This window comes from Panthera uncia, chromosome F2 (assembly GCF_023721935.1).
Source record: "Panthera uncia isolate 11264 chromosome F2, Puncia_PCG_1.0, whole genome shotgun sequence".
Taxonomy (NCBI): domain Eukaryota; kingdom Metazoa; phylum Chordata; class Mammalia; order Carnivora; family Felidae; genus Panthera; species Panthera uncia.
This window is the reverse complement of record NC_064812.1, coordinates 2,444,595-2,463,699: the sequence shown is the minus strand read 5'-3', so window position 1 is coordinate 2,463,699 and position 19,105 is coordinate 2,444,595. Positions and strand designations below refer to the sequence as shown.

General features: G+C 51.2%; 1 protein-coding gene and 1 long non-coding RNA gene across 3 annotated transcripts in view; one reads left to right on the top strand and one right to left on the bottom strand.

The window, feature by feature from the left end:
* The window catches only part of LOC125924368 (maestro heat-like repeat family member 5), a 61,494-nt gene extending 45,591 nt beyond the window's left edge, over positions 1–15,903 (bottom strand). The window contains exons 1-5 of one of the 2 annotated variants that reach the window (XM_049632859.1): positions 15,729–15,811; positions 12,508–12,643; positions 4,877–5,055; positions 3,500–3,645; positions 2,659–2,787 (exon numbers count right to left, since the gene is read on the bottom strand). In XM_049632859.1, the coding sequence (XP_049488816.1) occupies positions 2,659–2,787; positions 3,500–3,645; positions 4,877–5,055; positions 12,508–12,563 (510 nt within the window). In that variant the 5' untranslated portion in view covers positions 12,564–12,643; positions 15,729–15,811. Of the gene's footprint in view, positions 1–2,658; positions 2,788–3,499; positions 3,646–4,876; positions 5,056–12,507; positions 12,644–15,728 lie in introns of both variants that reach the window. The other variant, XM_049632858.1, reaches the window with a different exon arrangement.
* A 52-nt stretch (positions 15,904–15,955) lies between these two features.
* On the top strand, positions 15,956–17,489 carry LOC125924926 (uncharacterized). Its single transcript, XR_007458618.1, has 2 exons — positions 15,956–16,163; positions 17,029–17,489. It is a non-coding gene; the product is annotated as an uncharacterized LOC125924926 (long non-coding RNA).
* Positions 17,490–19,105: the final 1,616 nt, after the last annotated feature.

Below are 19,105 nucleotides of genomic sequence, written 5' to 3'. Positions count from 1 at the left end.
GAGAGATCAAAGCAGGTATTGTATCCACAATAAAACAGCATGATATGAAAGTGAACATTCTGGGCCCAAAATCAAGATCGTGGGACAGTCGAAGGCACGGGGCAGAGCTGGGGACTCCACAGGTCTGGAAGACAGCGCGTCCTCAGAGAGCCGAACGGAGGACAGAGAGCTGGTGGAGGAGACACCAGATGAAAGTATTAGGGAGGACTGAGCACCCCGCACCTGTGCGTCCCTGAAGCCTTGGGGCAGAGCAACTCGGGGGACGGACGATACTGTCAGTGAAATAAGTGAGAACTTTTCCAGAAGCAAAGGTCCCAAACAGCCAGCCAGACCGTGGGGGGCGGGGCCAGAGCGCACAGTGGCCACGGAGAGACCCAGAGCCAGGCGCACCTCGGGGAACCGCGGGGCGGGCAGACGCACGGAGGACTCTGCAGAAGGCTGCGTGCGGGTAAAGGTCTCATGTCCGCAATGACTTTGGAGTCTCTATGGTTGCACCAGAGGCAGTGGGGGGACCACAGGGCACCACTGCCAGCATGACAATGACCTTGTCGAGCAGGAAGGAACTGAGCGTCAGAGCAAACCAGCAGTTTATTTGGGGCCTTTAGGAATTCCGATCCGGGAGACACAGATTCAGGAGGAAACCGAGATGTGCCTGGAGCTGGAAGAAAGAGCTTACGAGGCCAAATCCCGCAGGGAAGAAGTATGATTGGTGTAGGAAAACCCCGCAGAAGCTGTTTTGAAAGAAGTATGATTGGTGTAGGAAAAATAACGTTGGTCTACACAGGATAGGTCGGAGCTCAGCAACATCAGCCTCATTCTGGGAAAAACGCAACACGGTGTGGCCGTTTGTGGTCAACGTGGCCTGAAGTCCAAGCCGATCCAGGTGAGCACGTGCGTCAGACCAACCTCCCTGGTGGCCACTGGCTCCACCCTGGCCTTCCTGACTTCATGTCAGATGTTTCTGTCCACGGTCTCCAATGCAGAGTCCGGGGCGAAACAGAAGGGAGAGATTTCCAGAAACGCGTGGTCTCGACACTGCACTTCCCAAACGCACACTTTCTCAAGAAGCTGCCAGTGGATGTGTGTCCCAAAGCAAGAGATCAAGCCAGGAAGGAGGAAGGCTTGGGGGACCGGAGACACCGTCCCCGGTGGGGATGGGCTGCGGGGGTCCCAGACTGGGCTTTGGACGCCCAGACGCGCTCGGCCGGCTGAGACCCAGGGGATGATGTGCCTGTGCTCCTCTGTGAGTCCTGGACCACGTCCTGGCACCTACAGGGGGGCCCGCACTGGCCCGCGCTGGAGAGCTGGCGGTGGGCCGCTGTGTGTGTAGAAGCAGGAAGTGCCAAAGGGCCCTGCCGCGGACCTGCCTCAGAGGCGCTCTTGTCCACCCCCAGGGAGGCTGGGTCAGGCCACCACCCAGACACCGGTGGGCCCTGTGTGTCCCAAAGCCTGGGTCACCGCTGCCTCCCCCGCTCTATTATTACTGGTTTGTAAACTATACACAGGTAACACACTTCACACGACGACTCAGGTTAAAAAGAAATCACAGGGACCCCTGGGCTCAGTGGGTTAAGCATCCGGCTTCGGCTCAGGTCATGATCTCGCGGTCCGTGAGTTTGAGCCCCGCGTGGGGCTCTGTGCCGACAGCTCAGAGCCTGGAGCCTGTTTCAGATTCTGTGTCTCCCTCGCTCTCTGCCCCTCCTCTGCTTGCACTCTGTCTCTCTGTCTCTCTCTCAAAAATAAATAAACATTGAAAAAATTTAATAAAGAATTTAGAGTCCGAATTTAGAATTAAAATTCTTTTGGGAAGAGAATACAGTGGCTTTGAACTTCATTCCCTGCCTCTGTCTGCTGCCCACACCAGGAAGGAAGACTTCTTTGTTGGGAGCACGGAGACGGCCATTTACCATCTCATATTACTGCCTGAGCCTCGGTCCCTCCTTCCGTAAACGGGGGTCATAAATACCTGGTGGGAGTGTTAAATTATACCTTTCCCACCCCGTGGAGTGCCGAGGCTTGGAACGTGGTGATGGGCCTTGGTGACTAGTCACTAATTTGCTGACTAGTCCACTGTGGGCAACCCTGGGCTGGTCTGTCTGAGAGCCACCGGCCCTCAAGTCTCTGGAGTCGAAGCCAGCCGAGGCGGTGGGCAGGCCTGGGCCAGGTCCCTGGGCAACATCCTGGGGTAGGCGCCGTTCAGAACCAAACCCGGAAGTGTCCACCAGGCAAGACTCAGGAGGTGGTCGTGGAGGCTGTGTTATGCCTGGAGTACGGGTAGGCCTCCTTGCGGGAGGCCTCCCAGAGGTTGGTGGGGGGGTGGGCAGCCATGGGAATCGTGAAACCGGTGGTGGAGGGGTGGTCCCAGAGCCCACCCCAGGGTGGGGGCTGCCAGGAAGGGGTGCTAAGGGGCAGCTGACATTTGGTTCTTCCACTTATGGGCCCTTAGACTCAGGCCATGAGCTCTCCAAATCTCACTTTTCTCAACTGTAAAATGGGTGCCTGAGTTTGTCCCTCTGAAGGGACTGGTGTTAAGAAAATGAAAATGGACAGAAATCACTTAGTCAACCACAGGCCGGGACATCTCTATTATTATTTGGGGGCTGGGGACAGCAGCTTGCATTCCCAGAAGTGGCCTATCTGCTGGCAAGGGAGGCCCACCGTGGACTTAGTCATGTTCTCCAGGGCCAGCTTCATGAACGTCTTCTCCCAGGCCTCCTCCAGGGAGTCGCTGGCTTCGATGGCTGCCTCCAGGGCCTGGAGCAGCCAGAACTTGTGCCGGCAGGACATCTGTGGGGGCAGAGTGGGCAGAGGCTCAGAGACAGGTGGGGTCCGGTCACACAGGGAGTGGCCACCAGGGAAAGCCTGGGTGTGGGGGTGCCGAGGGGGCTGAGGAGGCCAAAGGGAGAGGGTCACAGTGGATGCACTTGGCCATTCATCTGATAAGTATTTAGTGAACACACACTATAGGCAGGCCTCGAACGAGGTTCTGCAGAGACAGACAAATAAAAGTTTGTCTCTATCTCAAGAACAGTTATGGGATTTTAAAAGCATTCCACCTCTAAAGTCTGTTCATTCATTCATTCACTCATTTGTTAAAACTCAATCAGATCTTCCCCCTAATTACCCATCCATCTATCTGCCGACTACAAACCCACCCATCCATCCATCTATCCATCCACCCATCCAGCCAGCCAACCATCCATCCATTCATCCATCTCTGCTACTTAATTTCTCTGTGACTTTAGGCAAATCACTTTCCTTTCCTAAGCCTGTTTCCTCATCTATGGGGGTCATAATATCTACATCATGAGACTATTCTGAGGGTGGTCAACACATGGTCCACCTTCTTCCCTCCCTGCTCAAGCCATTAGAGATATGAGGAGACTGACTTGCCCCAAATCAAGCAGCTGTACCAAAGAGCCAAGATTTGAACCTGCCTTGGGGTCCAGCCCTCCCTCTGCTTCCATGCATTCCCTCTAATGGCTCAAGCAGCTCCCACCTCTGGGTTGTTCACAAAGTAGTCATGGATAGTTTCCAGCACCAGGTTGGGGGCCTCGTGAGCCATGTTCTTGATCTTCTTAATGATGTACTTCAGGCCTCGAGGGTCTGAACCATTCAGGTCCTGGAGCATCTTGAAGCAAACGGCTAAAGGAGATGGAAAAAGGTGTGAGGTGGATAGGCTGTGGGGAGGTTACACTGTGCTAGCTGGAATACATAGACAGGGAAGTGGTAGGGCTGGGAATGGGAAAGAGTGACTTGAAAATGAAGACTGAAGAACTGAATATATTGGGAATTCCTGGGCCTCTTGACTGTCCAAAGAGTCCTCCTGGAGTTTGAGATAGGATAAGAAGCAGGAAGACAGGCAGGTTTTCACACCCTTATACACCTGTACATATTTCCATCCATTCATTGATTCAACCACTTTTTCATCCATCCACTTATTCATTCATCTATCATCTACCTGTCCATCAATTCATCTGTCCATCCACCCACACATTCATCCATATGCCTATTTGTCCATCAATTCATCCACCTGTCTGTCCATCTTTACACTCACCTACCAGTCCATGCATTAGTAAATATATCCATCTATCCATCCATCACCCATCTGATCACAAATTCATCTATCCACTTGTCTATCCACTAATCCATTCATAAGCTTATCCATCCACCCATCACCCATCCACCCACCCACCCACCCACCCCTCCACCCCTCCATCTATTCATCCCTTAACTCCCTCACCTTCCATGTTGTCATTCAACATTCAATGTTGTTCACTCTGTGTGGTCATAGGACTGTGTGTGTGGGCTCAAGGAGGAGTCAGGACCCAGCTCAGTTCTGAAGGAGCCCCCAGCCCATGGGAACCCTACTCAATATCAGTGGACTCTGGTTATGTAGTTGTATAAAAGGCCCTGGGCACACAGAGAGGGCAAGGATAATACATCCCCAAAAAGATGGAGGGCATTTAGGACTGGCCACTTGGAGGAGGTGGCAATTTAACTTTGCCTAGAATGATGAAGTCATGTTACCCTTTGAATGAAGGGAGAAGCATTCTTGTGAAAGGATCAGGCCTAAGCTGAGGTCCTAAGGTGTGAAATGGTGTGGGAGAAAAATGGAAGGTGAGGTGTGAGGGAGGGAAGTTTTGGGCTTAGGATGGAGCTTGAGGAGGTATGAAGAGGCCAAGGAGGGTGTGTAGAGCTCTCTCCTGAAGGTCTCATTATGTCCACAAGATCCTTGACATCCCCAAGGTCCCTGGGTGGATGGATTCCCTCTGGCCCTCATCCCTAACATTTTTGGTGCAGGGACATGATAGGGTCTGCTGGAACCTGACCACCCCATCTCCTGCCCTGGTGGAGTCCCAGGGCTGGTGATCACCCGCACTGTAGGCTTCTTCCATGAACATGTTGTGCTCCTTGGGCCCCACGGCAGCCTGGCTGCTCTGTGACTTGCAGAGCATGATGGTGGTTGGGTATCCCTGTCTGTCTTTGCAGGAAGGGTCCTGAGGTACCTTCAGGTGAGACAACTCCATGGATTTGGAGACATGGGAGGACGTTCTGAAATGGAAAAGAGGTCCAGGATGTATGTAGGCATCCTCATGTGCATTCATGAATGCAAGCCCAGTAGACACTGAGAGCCATGTTGGTCAGGATCAGGCTTGGCAACATCCTTGCACGTGTCTACCTTCTGTTCAATGGATTGGCTAAACCCTGGGAGTAGGGAAAGGGTCTGAAAGCCTCAGGGATGCTGTTAAGTAGGCAGCATTTACTGTGGGTCTGGAGAGGCCTGACTTCCCAGCAAGTGCTGGTGGCACAGATGTGGCTGACAGGACCTGGAGGGCTCAGGGTATGGCATCCCCAACTCTAGCTCTTGCACTGACTTGGGGAGCCAGTCTTCTCAGGGTCACACACAAGACTGTCCTGGCTACCCAGATATCACCGAGGGGGTCTCTGGTGGGGGTCCAAGGGCTACAGGGTAGGTGGGAACAGGAGCCATGAAGATGTGCTGGACTACAACACCGTCTGTGCTCCAGACCTCCCCCCACCTCCTGGTGCTTGAGAACAATTATGTTTGCATGACAGAGATACTGAGAAAAAAACATGTGGCATGGGCAAGGAAGGACATCGACCCCTTGAAGCTGGTTCCTTCCTACTTCCTTTTTCCCTTCTCTTCTTTTGCAAATGTGGGGACAGGATTCCCTCAGATTGTACTCATTGCCAGAAGGGCCAAAAAAGGAGGTATCCTTCATTTTGGGGGTGGTGCCCAAGCTGTTTGTCTCACGACTTCCTCTTGGACCCTCATGGCAGGAGTGGGTCTCTGCTCCACCTGCTCTGGGATCCCATTTCTCTTTCACTCTCAGTTCCTGGTTCCCAAATACCGACCACAGGCAAGTCACGTTCTTTCTACCCACTGAGGATGTAGCGGTGAGCAAGACAACAGACTGTCAACAAATTCAAAGGGTACATTCATGATATATTAGAAGGTGGTTCATCTCTTAACATGTACCCATTAATTTATTCTACTATGTGAGAAACGTATGTCAGATCATGTAGCTCAAAACCCTCTTGTGGTTCCCCATTGCACTCAGCAAAAAGCTCAAAGTCCTGAAGATGGTAAATACGACACCCGTACTGCCCTTCAAGATAGAGCAACAGAAACCAGATGCCCCCTCCTGCCTTGAACAACTCAAAAAATTGGAAAAACATATACAAACCCACTAATATCAGACATTAGGCAACAAGAAGTGCAAGATAAGTATTCCAGAGAGGTGGAAAATCTGCAGGGTCGGCCCCCAAATCGTCACAACTTGCTGTCTGGAAGTTTCTAATTTGCAGGATGAGGGAGCCCAGGAAGCTCCGTGGGCCACTCGAGTGGAGAAAATGGAAGTGGAAGTTTGGGGAGGCCAAAGTGGCTTGTGTTTGCAGGGAAGAGTACTAGGAGACAACTGCACAGTGAGAGAAAGTGAGCACTGGAGGTTTGAAGACTCCCCCCCACCCCAAGTCTTCCTCTGAGTGCTGGTTAGTGTATGTGGGAAAAGGGCCACCAACAGGAGCAGAGAAAATACTCCTCAGAGCTCACACAGGCTGAGAATAATTCCTTTTTTTTTTTAACAGCCACAGTGGAAAACTTCGTAATTCATAGGGCACTGGGCAGGGTACTCCGAGTGGTATTATCGTGGTGATGAAGGAAAAAACAATCATCCTTAGACAAGAATGCTTTGGTGCTGCCTAACAAAGCTTAAAAGCAAGCCTCAAAGAGACCAAATTGTTTTTAAATGAATTGTGTTCTAGAACAAAACTCAGGAATATTTGAAAAGCACAGAAATATCCAGCACCCAGCAAGGTAAAGTTCACAATGCCTGACATTGAATAAAAAACTACCAGGCATGCATGGCAGCAAGAAAGTATGACCCCTAAGTAGGAGAAAAAAATTAATTTACCAAAAGCAACACAGAAATGACACAAATGATAGAATTAGTAGACAAGGACATCAAATGTTATTGTAACAATATTACACATGTTCAACATGGTAGATTAAAACATAAGCATGCTAAGGAGAGATATGGAAAACATAAGCAAGATGAAGAATACAATGTTTGAGGTTAAGAATACACTGGATGAGTTTAATAGCAGATTAGACACAGTAGAAACAAAGAGTAGTGAACTTGAAGACACTGCACCAGCAACTATCTAAAAATGAAACAGAAATAGAAAAAAAGACTGGAAAAAATGGAACAGAGCTTCAGTGAGTTGTAGAACAACCTCAAAAGCCATGGCGTGCATGTGTAATGTGAGTCCTCGTAGGAGAAGAAAGGGAGACAGAAAACAATATTTGAAGAGATAATATCTGAAGTTTCCAAATTAATAAAAACTAAAAATCCCACAGATCCAGAAAACACAATGAACCTCAACTGAAACAAACATAAAGAAAACCATACCAAATGGCATTGAAATATAATTGCCTAAAACCAATGCTAAGAGAAAATCTTAAGAAAGAAAGCCAGATATAAAGCATGCATTATATGCAAAGGTATAAAGATACGAGCAAGAGTGTGGTTCTAGTCAGAAACAACGCAAGCCAGGAGACATGGAACAACATTTCAAAACACTAAGAGAAACAAACCTGGCAAGCTAGTCAGAGAAAAACATTTTAACAACGGATGGTAAAACCAAGCCTTTATCATATGCACTAAAACTGAAAGAATTTATAACTAGCAGACCTGTGCCATAAGAAATGTTTGAGGATGTCTTTCAGACAGAAGGAAAATAATACCAGATGGATATATGGACCAAAAAAAAAAAAAAAAAGTGGAAAGGGTAAATATGTAAGTGAGTATAAAATATTCTTTCTTATTGTTCAAGTTCAAAGTAAAAATAATAACGCCTTGTGGGGCCTATAACAAATGTAGAAGTAAAATATATGTCAACAATACCATAAAGGCCAGGAGAGGGAAATGGAAATAAAATGTTGTAAGATTCTTATACGCTGAGTGGCACATTATCACTTAAAGGTAGACTGAGATATTGTAAAATTGTAAACTATAAGCACGAAAGCAATCACTAAAAAATCAAAGAGAGAGTAAACCAAAATATATGTAGTAATAAGCCAACAAAAGACATAGAATGGAATCATAAAAAATACTCAGTTAATGCAAATGAAGGCAGAAGAGGAAAAATAGAGCAAAGAAGAGAAAAAACAAAGCAAAAACAAATTGCAAGACAGTAGATTAAAATGAAATCATATCAATAATCACATTAAATGCAAATGGTTTAAATATCTAAATCAAATAGCGGAGACTGTCAAGTTGAATAAAAAATCAAGACCCAAGTATATGCTGCCTATAAGAAATACACTTGAAATATAATAGACACAAATCAATGAAAAATGAAGGAAAAAGAGAAACCACACTAATAATAACCTGAATAAAACCGGAGTGGCTATATTAATATCAGACACAGTATATTTTAAAGTATATAATAATATAGCCATGGATAAAGAGAATCACCTCAGGGGCACCTGGCTGGCTCTGTCGGTTAAGCATCTGACTCTTGATTTTAGCTCAGGTCATGATTCTAAGGTCATGGGATCCAGCCCTACATCAGGCTGGATGCTGAGCTTGGAACTGGCTTGACATTCTCTCTCTCCCTCTGCCCCTACCCTGCTCATGCACATGCGCTCTCGCTCTCACTCTCTCTCTCTCCCTCTCTCAAATAAAAAAAAAAAAAGAAAATAAAAGAATCAGTTCATAATGACAAAGGGGTTGTTCATCAAGATGACTTGGCAATTTTAATTGTTCATGCACCTAATAACAGAACTTGAAAATACATAAAGCAAAAGAGATAGAACTGAAAGGAGAAATAGTTGAAGGATAGTAGAATCATAGTTGAAGATTTCACCACCCGTCTGTCAATAATTGATAGAGCAAGAAGACAGAAAATCATTAAAGATATAAAAGAGTTGGACAATACTCTTAGCTAATGTGATCTAATTGGCATTTACAAAACTCTCCATCTGAAAGCAGAAGAACAAGTATTCTTTTCGAGTGCATGTGGAACACCTACCAAGATAGATCATATTCTGGGCCATAAAACAGTCTCAATAAGTTTAGAAGGATTCAGATGAAACAAAGCATACTCTTTGGCCACAATAAAATTAAATTAGAAATCAATAGCAGAAAGATGTATGGGAAATTCCCAAGTATTTTGAAACTAAGTAACAATTGTAAATACTGCTTAGGTCAAGAAGAAACTGAAACAAAGTAAAAACTACTTTGAACTGAATGAAAGTGAAAACACAACATATAAAAATGCATGGGGTGCAGCTAAAGCAGTACTTTGAGGGAAATTTACATCATGAAAATTTATAGTATTAGAGAAGAATAGGGGTCTGAAATCAGTGACCTAAGTTTCCACCTAAAAAACTAGGGAAAAAAAGGGAAGATTAAACCCAAAGAAAGAAAATAATAAAAGAGCAAAAATCAATGAAGTAGAAAACAGAAAAGCAATAGAGAAAATCAGTAAAACCAAAAGCTGGCTCTTTGTTTTTTGTTTTTTGTTTTTTGTTTTTTTTTTCAACGTTTTTTATTTATTTTTGGGACAGAGAGAGACAGAGCATGAACGGGGGAGGGGCAGAGAGAGAGGGAGACACAGGATCGGAAACAGGCTCCAGGCTCCGAGCCATCAGCCCAGAGCCTGACGCGGGGCTCGAACTCACGGACCGCGAGATCGTGACCTGGCTGAAGTCGGACGCTTAACCGACTGCGCCACCCAGGCGCCCCTAAAAGCTGGCTCTTTGAAAAGAGGAGTGAATACATTTGATAAACCTCCAGCAGGCTTTATTAGGGCAAAAAGAAAGAAGACACAAATTATTAATATCAAGATTAAGAACAGATACACCATTAAAGATCCCACAGACATTAAAAGGACAATGAGGGAGTATTATGAACAACTTCATGCCAATACATTTGACAACCCAGCTGAAATGGATGAATTCCTTCATCATAAAAGGACTAAATGCTGAAGCTCAATCAAGAAGAACTAAATAACCAAAATAGCGCATCTATTATAAACATTGAATTTGTAGTTGAACGTTTTCCCACAAGGAAAACTTTAGGCCCCGATGGCTTTACTCTTAAACTCTACCAAGCATTTAGGGAAGAAATGATACCAATACTATAAAACTCTTTCAGAAAATTAAAGATGAGAGAATACTTCTTAACTCATTCAGTGAGGTGAGCCTTAATATCCCGATACCCAAACCGAATAAAGGCCCTGCAAACTTTCTTCACGTAAAAAGCCAAAATATATGGACACACTCATTCATCTACCATGACCAAGTGGGCCTTATCCTGCGCATGCAAAGCTTGTTGAACATTTGAAAATCAATGTAACTCCCAATATTGGTAGATGAAAGGAGAAAACCATATTATCATCTCAACAGAAGCAGAGAAAGCGTTTGAGAAAATTCAACATCCATTCCCAATAAAAATAGGAATTAAAGGAACTTCCTCAACGCAATAAAGAATACCTACACGAATCCTATAGTTAATGTCATACTTAATGGTGAAAGACTGAATGTTTTCCCCACATAATTGGGAATGAGGAAAGGGTGTCTATTCTTACCACTTCTATTTGACAGGGTACTGAGGGCTTAGTCCATACAAACAGGTAAGAAAAGAAATGAAGAGTATACAGACTGCAGAGGAAGAAACAAATGATCTCTACTTATAGAGGATGTGATCACCTAATTAGAAAATTCCAAAGACTCTATAAAAAAACCACCAAAACTGACCCGGGACTTTAGGAAATTTGCAAAAATAAAGTCAGTGTACAAAAATCAGTCATATTTCTCTATACTAGCAATAAGCAGTTGGGAATTGTAATTAAAAAGGTGCTGTATAGGTAGCTCAGTTGGTTAAGTGTCTGACTCCTGATCTTGGCTCAAGTCAGGGTCTCACAGTTCATGGGATCGAGCCCCTCATAGGGCTCTTCCCTGGCAGGGTGGAGCCTACTTGGAATTCTCTCTCTCACTCTCTCTTTCTGTCCCTCCCCCACTCATTCTCATTATCTCTCTCTCTCTAAGTAAATAAATAAAGTTAAAAAAAGTTACCATATATAGTAGCATTAAAGACATGAGATATTTAGGTAACAAATAATTGCAAGGTTTGTGGGCTGTAAAATATAAAATAGCAATAAAAAAATCAAGAAGACTTTAATAAGTGGAGAGATACACCATATTCATGGATCAGAAGACTCAATGGGGCGGGGGGCGGGTGCGCCTGGGTGGCTCAGTCAGTCCAGCGACTGACTTTGGCTCAGGTCATGATCTCGCGGTTCATGGGTTTGAGTCCCGCGTCGGGCTCTGTGCTGACAGCTCAGAGCCTGGAGCCCGCTCCGGATTCTGTGTCTCCCCCTCTCTCTGCCCCTCCCCTGCTCATGCTCTGTCTCTCTCTGTCTCAAAAATAAATAAAAACATTAAAAAAAAAAAACCAAAAAAGCAGACTCAATACCGTGAAGATGCAATTTTGTCTAAATTTATCTAAATAGTCAATACAAAACAGAGGCCAGAAAAAGACTCACACGTACAAAGCCAACTGATTTTTGATAAAGGCGCAAAAGTAATTCAATTAAGAAGTGTATTCGACACATGGCGTGCAATGATTGGATATACACATGCAAAAAATGGGCGCCACCCTATACTTCACACTGTGTACGAAAATGAACTCTAGATCGTAGACCTAAAATTAAAACCCGGAGTTCCAAACTTCTAGCAGAAAATACAGGAGAAAAGCTTTGTGATCTTGGGCTAGACAAAGATTTCTTAGGTGTGCCCTCCAAAAGCACCATCCATAGAAGAAAAAAAAAATGAACGTTAAATTGGATGTCGTCCAAAGTAAGAACTTCTGCGTTTTGAAAGACATCTAGAAAAAACCAAAAAGGGAAGCCGTGGATTTGGGGGGAAGATTTGCAAATCACGTATCCGATAAAGATCCATATCCGGACTACATACATGTAACTCATGAAACAAAAACTCAGACCCCAGCGCAAGCCATCTGATGAAATACAGACAAAAGATCTGAATAGACACCCCACCCAAGGAGATCCACATGACAGGTGCTCGACGTCATTCCTCATGAGGGAAACAAGTCAAAGGGGAATATTGCTACACGTCTACTCGAATGGCTAAGACTGGGGGGAAAAAGGCCTGAAAATTCCAAGTGCTGGTGAGATTGGGGGGGTAACTGGCCCTTTCGTGCAGTGCTGGTGAGGACGAAAACTGCACGGCCCCGTGGAGAGGGGAGCTTGGTGTTTTCTTAGGAGGTTCCCCGCGCACTCTGCTGCCCCACTCCCAGGCATTCACTCCGATAAAATAACAACTCCCTTTCACACAAAAGCTGTACACGAATGTTTCTCACGGTGCTACCTGTCACAGCCCCAGCCAGAAGAAATGCACGTCCTCTGCCTGGTGAGAGCCTAAAGAAACTGTATTACATCCGCAGAAAAACTCACAGGCCACAGAAAGGAATGAACTGCTGAGAAACAACACGGGTGGGTCTTGACTGCATCCTGCCATGTGACAGGGACCGGCCCCTGAGAGCTGCGCACTGTATTGTCCCCTTCTTATGACTTCCTGAAGAAGGTCCAACTAAACAGAAAACAGCTTAGTGGTTTCCGGGGATGGGAAGCTGGAGGAGGCTTGGCTGCCTAAGGGGCATGGTGGATTCTGGGGAGGCAAAGCTGTTTCCTCTCTTGCGTGTGGTGGTGGTTTCACGTCTGTGAGACTTTGTCAAAACTTGCAAAGCGACCCACTGAGGACGGTGAATCTTACTGTGCATGAATTATAGCGCAATAAAAAAGAAAGCAAGATCTCTAAGAACAAAAATGATTTCGCCCCCTCTCCCATCTCATTTCTTTCTGCTTTACTCCACCCCGGTCACAGTGAGCTCCCGCTGCTCCTTAAACCACCAGGCACGTTTCTACCCCAGGACCTTTACACTGGCCGTCCCTTCAGTCTGGGGAACATCCTTCCTCCAGGTAGCTGCTTGGGTCAGTTTCTCACCTCCCTTGAGTCCCAGCTCAGTTGTTACCCCCTTGAGGAACTTATTTAAAATTGCAATGTACCCTTCACCCTGCCCTCTCTACCCCCTACCCTCTCAACTTTCTTCCACGTCACTTTTAACCTTGTAACATTATATAATTTACTGTATTACACGGGTGGCGTATTGACTGTTTCCCCCACGGGAATGTAGCCACCAGGGCAGGGATCGTTACGTCTTGTCTCCAAATCTATCCCCTAATGCGTGGAGCAGGGCCTGGTACCTCAACAGGTTCTCAGTAACATTTGTGGTCAGGCCCACCCTGATTTCTGGAGAAGCCCTGTGACAGCCCCCAGCTCCCCAGGACCCTGGGCCCATTTCCCGGAGCATGTGTCCTTCCTGCCTCCTTCCTCCTCCTCCTCTCTCCCGTCCCCTTCAGAGCAAGGCACAGATGCCCCCCTTCAGCCTTTTTGGCTTGCAGAGAACATCCCGGGGTGGGGGTGCCTCCCTTACTGCTGACTAACCCCTGGCCCTTCCCCTTCCCCAGTGTCCCTGGGGACACACTGGCCGTTCTTGGGTCCCCAGCATGTCCCAGGGAAGGCTGTCCTTGAAGGTCCACTGAACGAATGAATGAGAGGCTGAGTCCGAGGGTGGGCTGCCGGGAGGGCCTTCCCCACACAGTGGCTTCCTCCTCCTCCCGTCCTCCTGGGGCTGTTCCCGGCAGCCCGGCCTCCTCCAGCCGCCTTCCCAGAGGGCATTCATGGTCACTCCACCCCATAGCCATGCCCCCTCCCCGCCATCTGCCTCTGGGAGCCAGGTGGCCACTCAGGGGACACTCCTGGGGCTGCCAGAGATGTTGCATTTCTGCACGTCGGAGTGTGGGTGACACAGGACGCAGCCAGCCCATCCTCAGGATGAAAGCATTTTCCGAGGTGCCGGGGACAGAGACAGGGTGAGGCCCTCGGCCTGCAGTGGCTGGCCACCTTCACGGTTCCCAAGCCCTCCCCGGGGGCAGCCTCGTTCCTTCAGGGAGGATTTATTACGTGCTTACTGCATACCAGGAGATGCTGCAGGGCCTGGGGGTTCGTCTGAACAGGACACACGGAAACCCCTTCCCTTGGAAAGCTTGTGTCCTGGGGGAGAGGCGACGGGTGGACAGGAAGCCGGGTGCCGTGCCGGCTGGGGACAGGGAGACCGCTGGGGTGCAGGTGTCTGACAGGTGCCTGGTGCGAGGGTGTTGGGTAGCCGAAGGACGGAGTGGTGGATAAGTGAGACATTCTGGGGGGATGGCCACCCGCCCCGCTGCACGTGACGTCCTGCTGGGGAGGGGTGGGCGCCCCCTGGTCACCTCACCTCCGCCCCTCCGCCCCCCCACCCCCATCACATCCGTGCCGGCCGCATACGCCAACCCCAAGAGGTGCCGAGACACAGAGAGGTTCAGTGACCTGTCCCCGCACACGCAGCCTCTGCAGAACGACACTGGTTCAGACCCAGACCGAGCCTGAAGCCTGCAGCCTGGGGACCATGGCCAGCAGAGCTCAGCGCACACTTGAACCTTCCTGGACGACCCCTTCTTCCTACCACCGGCCAGAAAACCAGCCGCTTTCCTGCCACTCCCAGAAAGTGCGGCCTTTCAGACCGAGGCCGGCTGGTGCCACTTCTGGGGGCGTCTCATGAAGGGCTGGAGTCCCCGGCGCCCCTCCGCACCCGGACGGCTCGTGTCACCCACAAGCACTTGGCCCGTATCTTGCCCTGAAACGGCATCCTCGCCCTGTGACGGCCAAAGTGGAATATATTTTTAAATACAGAAGGCGACAGAAGCGTAGTCAGGCAAACAGCTGCAGAGGGGAGCGTTTTCTCGCCTTAGAAGAGATCCAAGATGCGGCAGAGGAGAAGACAGGCCTGACAACACACACGTGGAAACGACTGCGTGCACACAAAAGTAAGTGAGTTCCAAACAAGCACAAAGCTGCTCCTTCTGGAACAGCTTCCCACCACGGGCATCGCACGCAGGACTCCTGCTCGGGAACCCGCCCAGGGATGGCCTGGGCACCCAGGGCGCCCAAGGAGGGCACCCCGGGGTCTGGGGAGGCAGGGGAGGGAGCCCGCCGGGCCCCGGGCACGGGAGGTGGAGCCGCCCCGGAGCACCCGCCTGGAGGCAGGGAGGAGCCTTCCCTAGGACGCGCCTTGTCTTTGCCGGGACGCTGGCTGTTGTACCACCGTCCACTGTGTGGATAAGAAGCCGAGGCTCAGGGAAGCAGGCGGACAGTCCGTCGGTCCCTGCGTTCACTCATGTAGCAGGCATGTGTGGATGGGGACAGTGACACGCTTCCAGCCACACCTCTGGTCCCCACAAGCTATCAACCACCACCCAGCAAGGCGATGGCAAAGCCAGCACTTGGATCCAATATCCCCCCTCCCATCCTCCTCTCCACCAAGTCAGGAGCTGCCAGGGGGGCTCAGTCCCAATCCTACCCTCTCCCCGGCTGCTCCTGGCTGTAGGGACCCCTCTTTTCTTGGCTCAAGGCCTGGGGCTCAGCGCCAGATGCCCCCCGGGGTGCCCCTTGCTGCCCCGCAGGGAAGCACTGTCCCGAAAGATGGAGGGGCCGGGGCACCTGCGGGAAAGCAGGACATAGAGTGTCCCTTCTGGGGATATGTCCCCTCCTACATGTCCCAGCCTGGTGCTGCGCTGACCTGGGGTTCTGGGACACGGCTGATGACGTCCTATCGGCCGAGGCGTGGCTGTGTGACTTTTCCGAATTCTGCTCGTCCATGTTGGGGTGCAGTTCGGAGAACCCACAGGCCCCAGCTTCCAGCTCTGTCCTCATGCCCAGCAGGGCAGCCTTATCTCTGGGTACCCCCTCCCCACCCCAGCCAGCCCTGACCTCACCCCTGAGGTCACAATGGCTCCAGTGCTCAAGGCACCTTCCCAGGGCCAGCGCTTGGGCACGGCATGTGCATGTGTGTGCATCTGTGCTCCTGGTGTGGCCTTGGGCTCAGCCCTTCTGTCTCTGGTCCTGAACTGTCCCCTGTGAGATCCACGGAGCCCGCCCCGGCTGACACCTCGGCTTGTGAGGAACCCTGAGACTGAAGACCCAGCTAATCCTGGATTCCTGACCCGAGACACTGGTGAGATAGTGAATGTGTGTTGTAAGCCCCTAAGTTTTGGGGTCATTAGTTACACAGCAATAGATAAGTCACCCATGCTCTGCACTGGGGAAACGTGGCAGAATTAGGGTTCTTTGTGACCGCCCATCGCACTGGGCCACAATCCAGTCGCAAGGCTGCAGGGCAAGCGTGGTCCAGAAGGCTGGCCGGGGACACCCAGCATGGCCCCTTGTCACCATATCTGGTTGTTGGAGGCCCTGCGGGTGGGGCTGGTGAGTGGAGGGCTAAGAGCCAGGACGCTGCAGGGGTAAGGGGCTCTTGTGGGCCAGGACCTGCTGCTGGGGCAGCGACCTGCACCCCCATAACCATCTCCCTCAAGGGGTCCTTGAAGCCACACTGTGCACTCAGCCCCTGCGTTCTGGGAACAGTCTGTGCCCGGGACCAGGTCCCTGCTGGGGAGTCTCAGAGACGACAGCCAACCAGGGCTCACCCCTGAGTCCACGGGGGCCTCAGCACTGGCCCCTGGGGTTCAAACTCCAGCTCTGGTACTGCCGGCTGGATGACTTCTCTGAGGCCGTGACTGCTTTCAAACAGGGCGACAATGCCCACCCTCCCCCAGCTGGTTCTGACGTTCAGACTGCTTTTCCGTGAGAGGTGCTTGGTGCGGGACAGGTGCCCCCGCGGCACGGAGGCTGGGCTTTGGGGGCGGCATCCCCAGGTCTAACTGGGGTCCTGTGGGCCGGGTGTTTGGGTCCCCACCAGGTGGAGGGAGGAAACTGGCCGGCAGGGGCCAGGTGAGGAGGGAGCGTGCTACGTTTATCGGGGCCTCACTGGGTCCCCGGCACCCTTCTGACTATGTCACCTGGAGCCTTAAACCTTCCCGCAGGCCCAGGAGCTGGGAGCTGGGGTTCCCTCCGAGGTCCAGACAGGAAGCTGCGCCTCGGGTCGCTCTGAAATGGCAAAGGTCGGCATGTATCCGGGTTTACCTGGAGCCCTGAGCTCGAGTTCCTCCCCCCCAGCACCCTGAAGCGGACCGCTGAGAACCAGGCCCGTAAACTCCTTCGTGACCGAGGGGCCCTGCTGAGCCCGATTCTGCGAAGCTGCCAGACTGGGTGTTTGTAAGAGCCCCGTCTGGGAGAATTGTCCTCCACAGGCCCTGGGGCTGTGTCCCGGGCACCTTTGTGGCTGGTGGCCTTGGCCGGGGATGTGCCCCAGCCACCCCCAAAACGGCTTGCATGACTGTTCCTAAATACGCAGCAATTTCGAGAGTTGGTTGTTGAATACAGCCACAGCAGCTCACAATTAAATGCATTTTATTAACAACAGGTAATAAATACCCCAAACTCATCACTTCCTGGTCACTGGACCAGATCTCACTGTGCCCTAGGGGTGATCTACAGCTACGGGCCTAGCTACCGTGAGCCACCAAGCACCTGAGCGACTCCGTGAACACTGCCACCATCAGCCGCGGGGTGGGGGGATACTTTCTCCATGGACACCAACGATGCCACGGGCAGGGCCCTTTGGAGAGCTCCTTTTTAGATACTTGCCAGGCTGATTGGGCAAGATGGCCCGACCAGTCTCCCCTCCACTCAGGAACTTGGAATTGGGGCCGAGAGTGAGACCTCGGGGCTGAGAGTGGGGCCCCCTTAAGGCCGCCCATCCCCCGCTCAGGGGTCCTGGCAGAAGGGAAGGGACAGAGGAGGGTACGAGCCCTGGGGGCTTTGCAGGTTCTGGCCTTGACCTTCCCAAGGCCACAGTGGGCCTTTGGGGTCCCTGCAACACTGTAGACTAAGTTGCCCCCGGCCAACCTGCTGAGGCAGGTTTTCTGCAAACTCGTTTCCGAGGGAGAACTTTCCGGCAAGTCCGGCCCAGGTAAGCTGAAGGAGCTGCTTCAGAGGTCACGCACTCCTGCCTCGGCAGGGTTTGGGGGAGGCCGGATGTCTGGGGAATTCAAGCGTCACATCGGGGCAGATGGCAGAAGTTGAGCCTCTGTGGCTGGACCTCGGCCCCAGGGGACACAGGGAGGGTCACCTGCTGAGATCTGACCCTTGTCCGTCTCCCCTCACCCCTCACCGTGAATACGGCAAGATGTCAGGGGTCCAGTGCCGCTGGCTGGGCCGTGCCACGTGCCTATGTCCCCTGGAACCTGTCAGGAATTAGGGAGCAGCGCCGCGGCTGGATGTGGGCTCCCAGACTGCTGCCTGCTTTTCATAGCTGGGCGTGCTCATGCCCCTGGATTGGGATGAAGCTCAGAGAGGGTGAGAACCTGGCTGGAGGTCACCCAGCAGGCAGTGGTGAAGCCGAGTTCAACCACGGCCCCCCGCCCTCCCCCCACGGAGCTCCAGCTGGGGGTGCGGATGAGGCCTGTGGCCAGTACGGAGCAGGCCCCAAGAGGCGCCCGCCTGTGCCTCCCCACGCGGCCGGCAGGTGGCGCTGCGGGCCCAGGCAGGCCTCAGGCAGCGTCCCCGCAGCTCTCCCAGCCCAGAAGGCGTCTGGGGAGGGGACCGTGGCATTCCAGGCGGCTGGGCAACCTAGGGTTGCTACCCACCGGGGGCCAGGCAGCTGTGGGAGAGCGCCAGCTCTCTCCCACCCCCACGCCCCTGCACAGGCTCCCTCCAGCTCCACTTCTGCTGGGCCCACCCTGGGGCCAGCAGCCCAGCCCCTGCTCTGCTACCCAGGCCCCTCCTCCCACCTCCTCCCTGCTCCCAGCTGCAGCCAGGTCCGCCTCTGAGGCTTTGTGCAGTGCCCTCCCCTGGCCCCTGGAATGCCCTTGACAAGATTCTCTGCTTGATCAGGCTCCAGAACCTTCTCCCGGGCCCATCTGCGCCCTCCTGCGCCCTCCAGTTTCAGCAGGGAGCTCCCATCCTCCGCTGCCGACATCTGGCCGCCCTCCACATCTGACCGGTTTCCTCATCCTGCCCCCCACCCCCACCTCTCCAGTGGAGGTCTGACCACCTGGC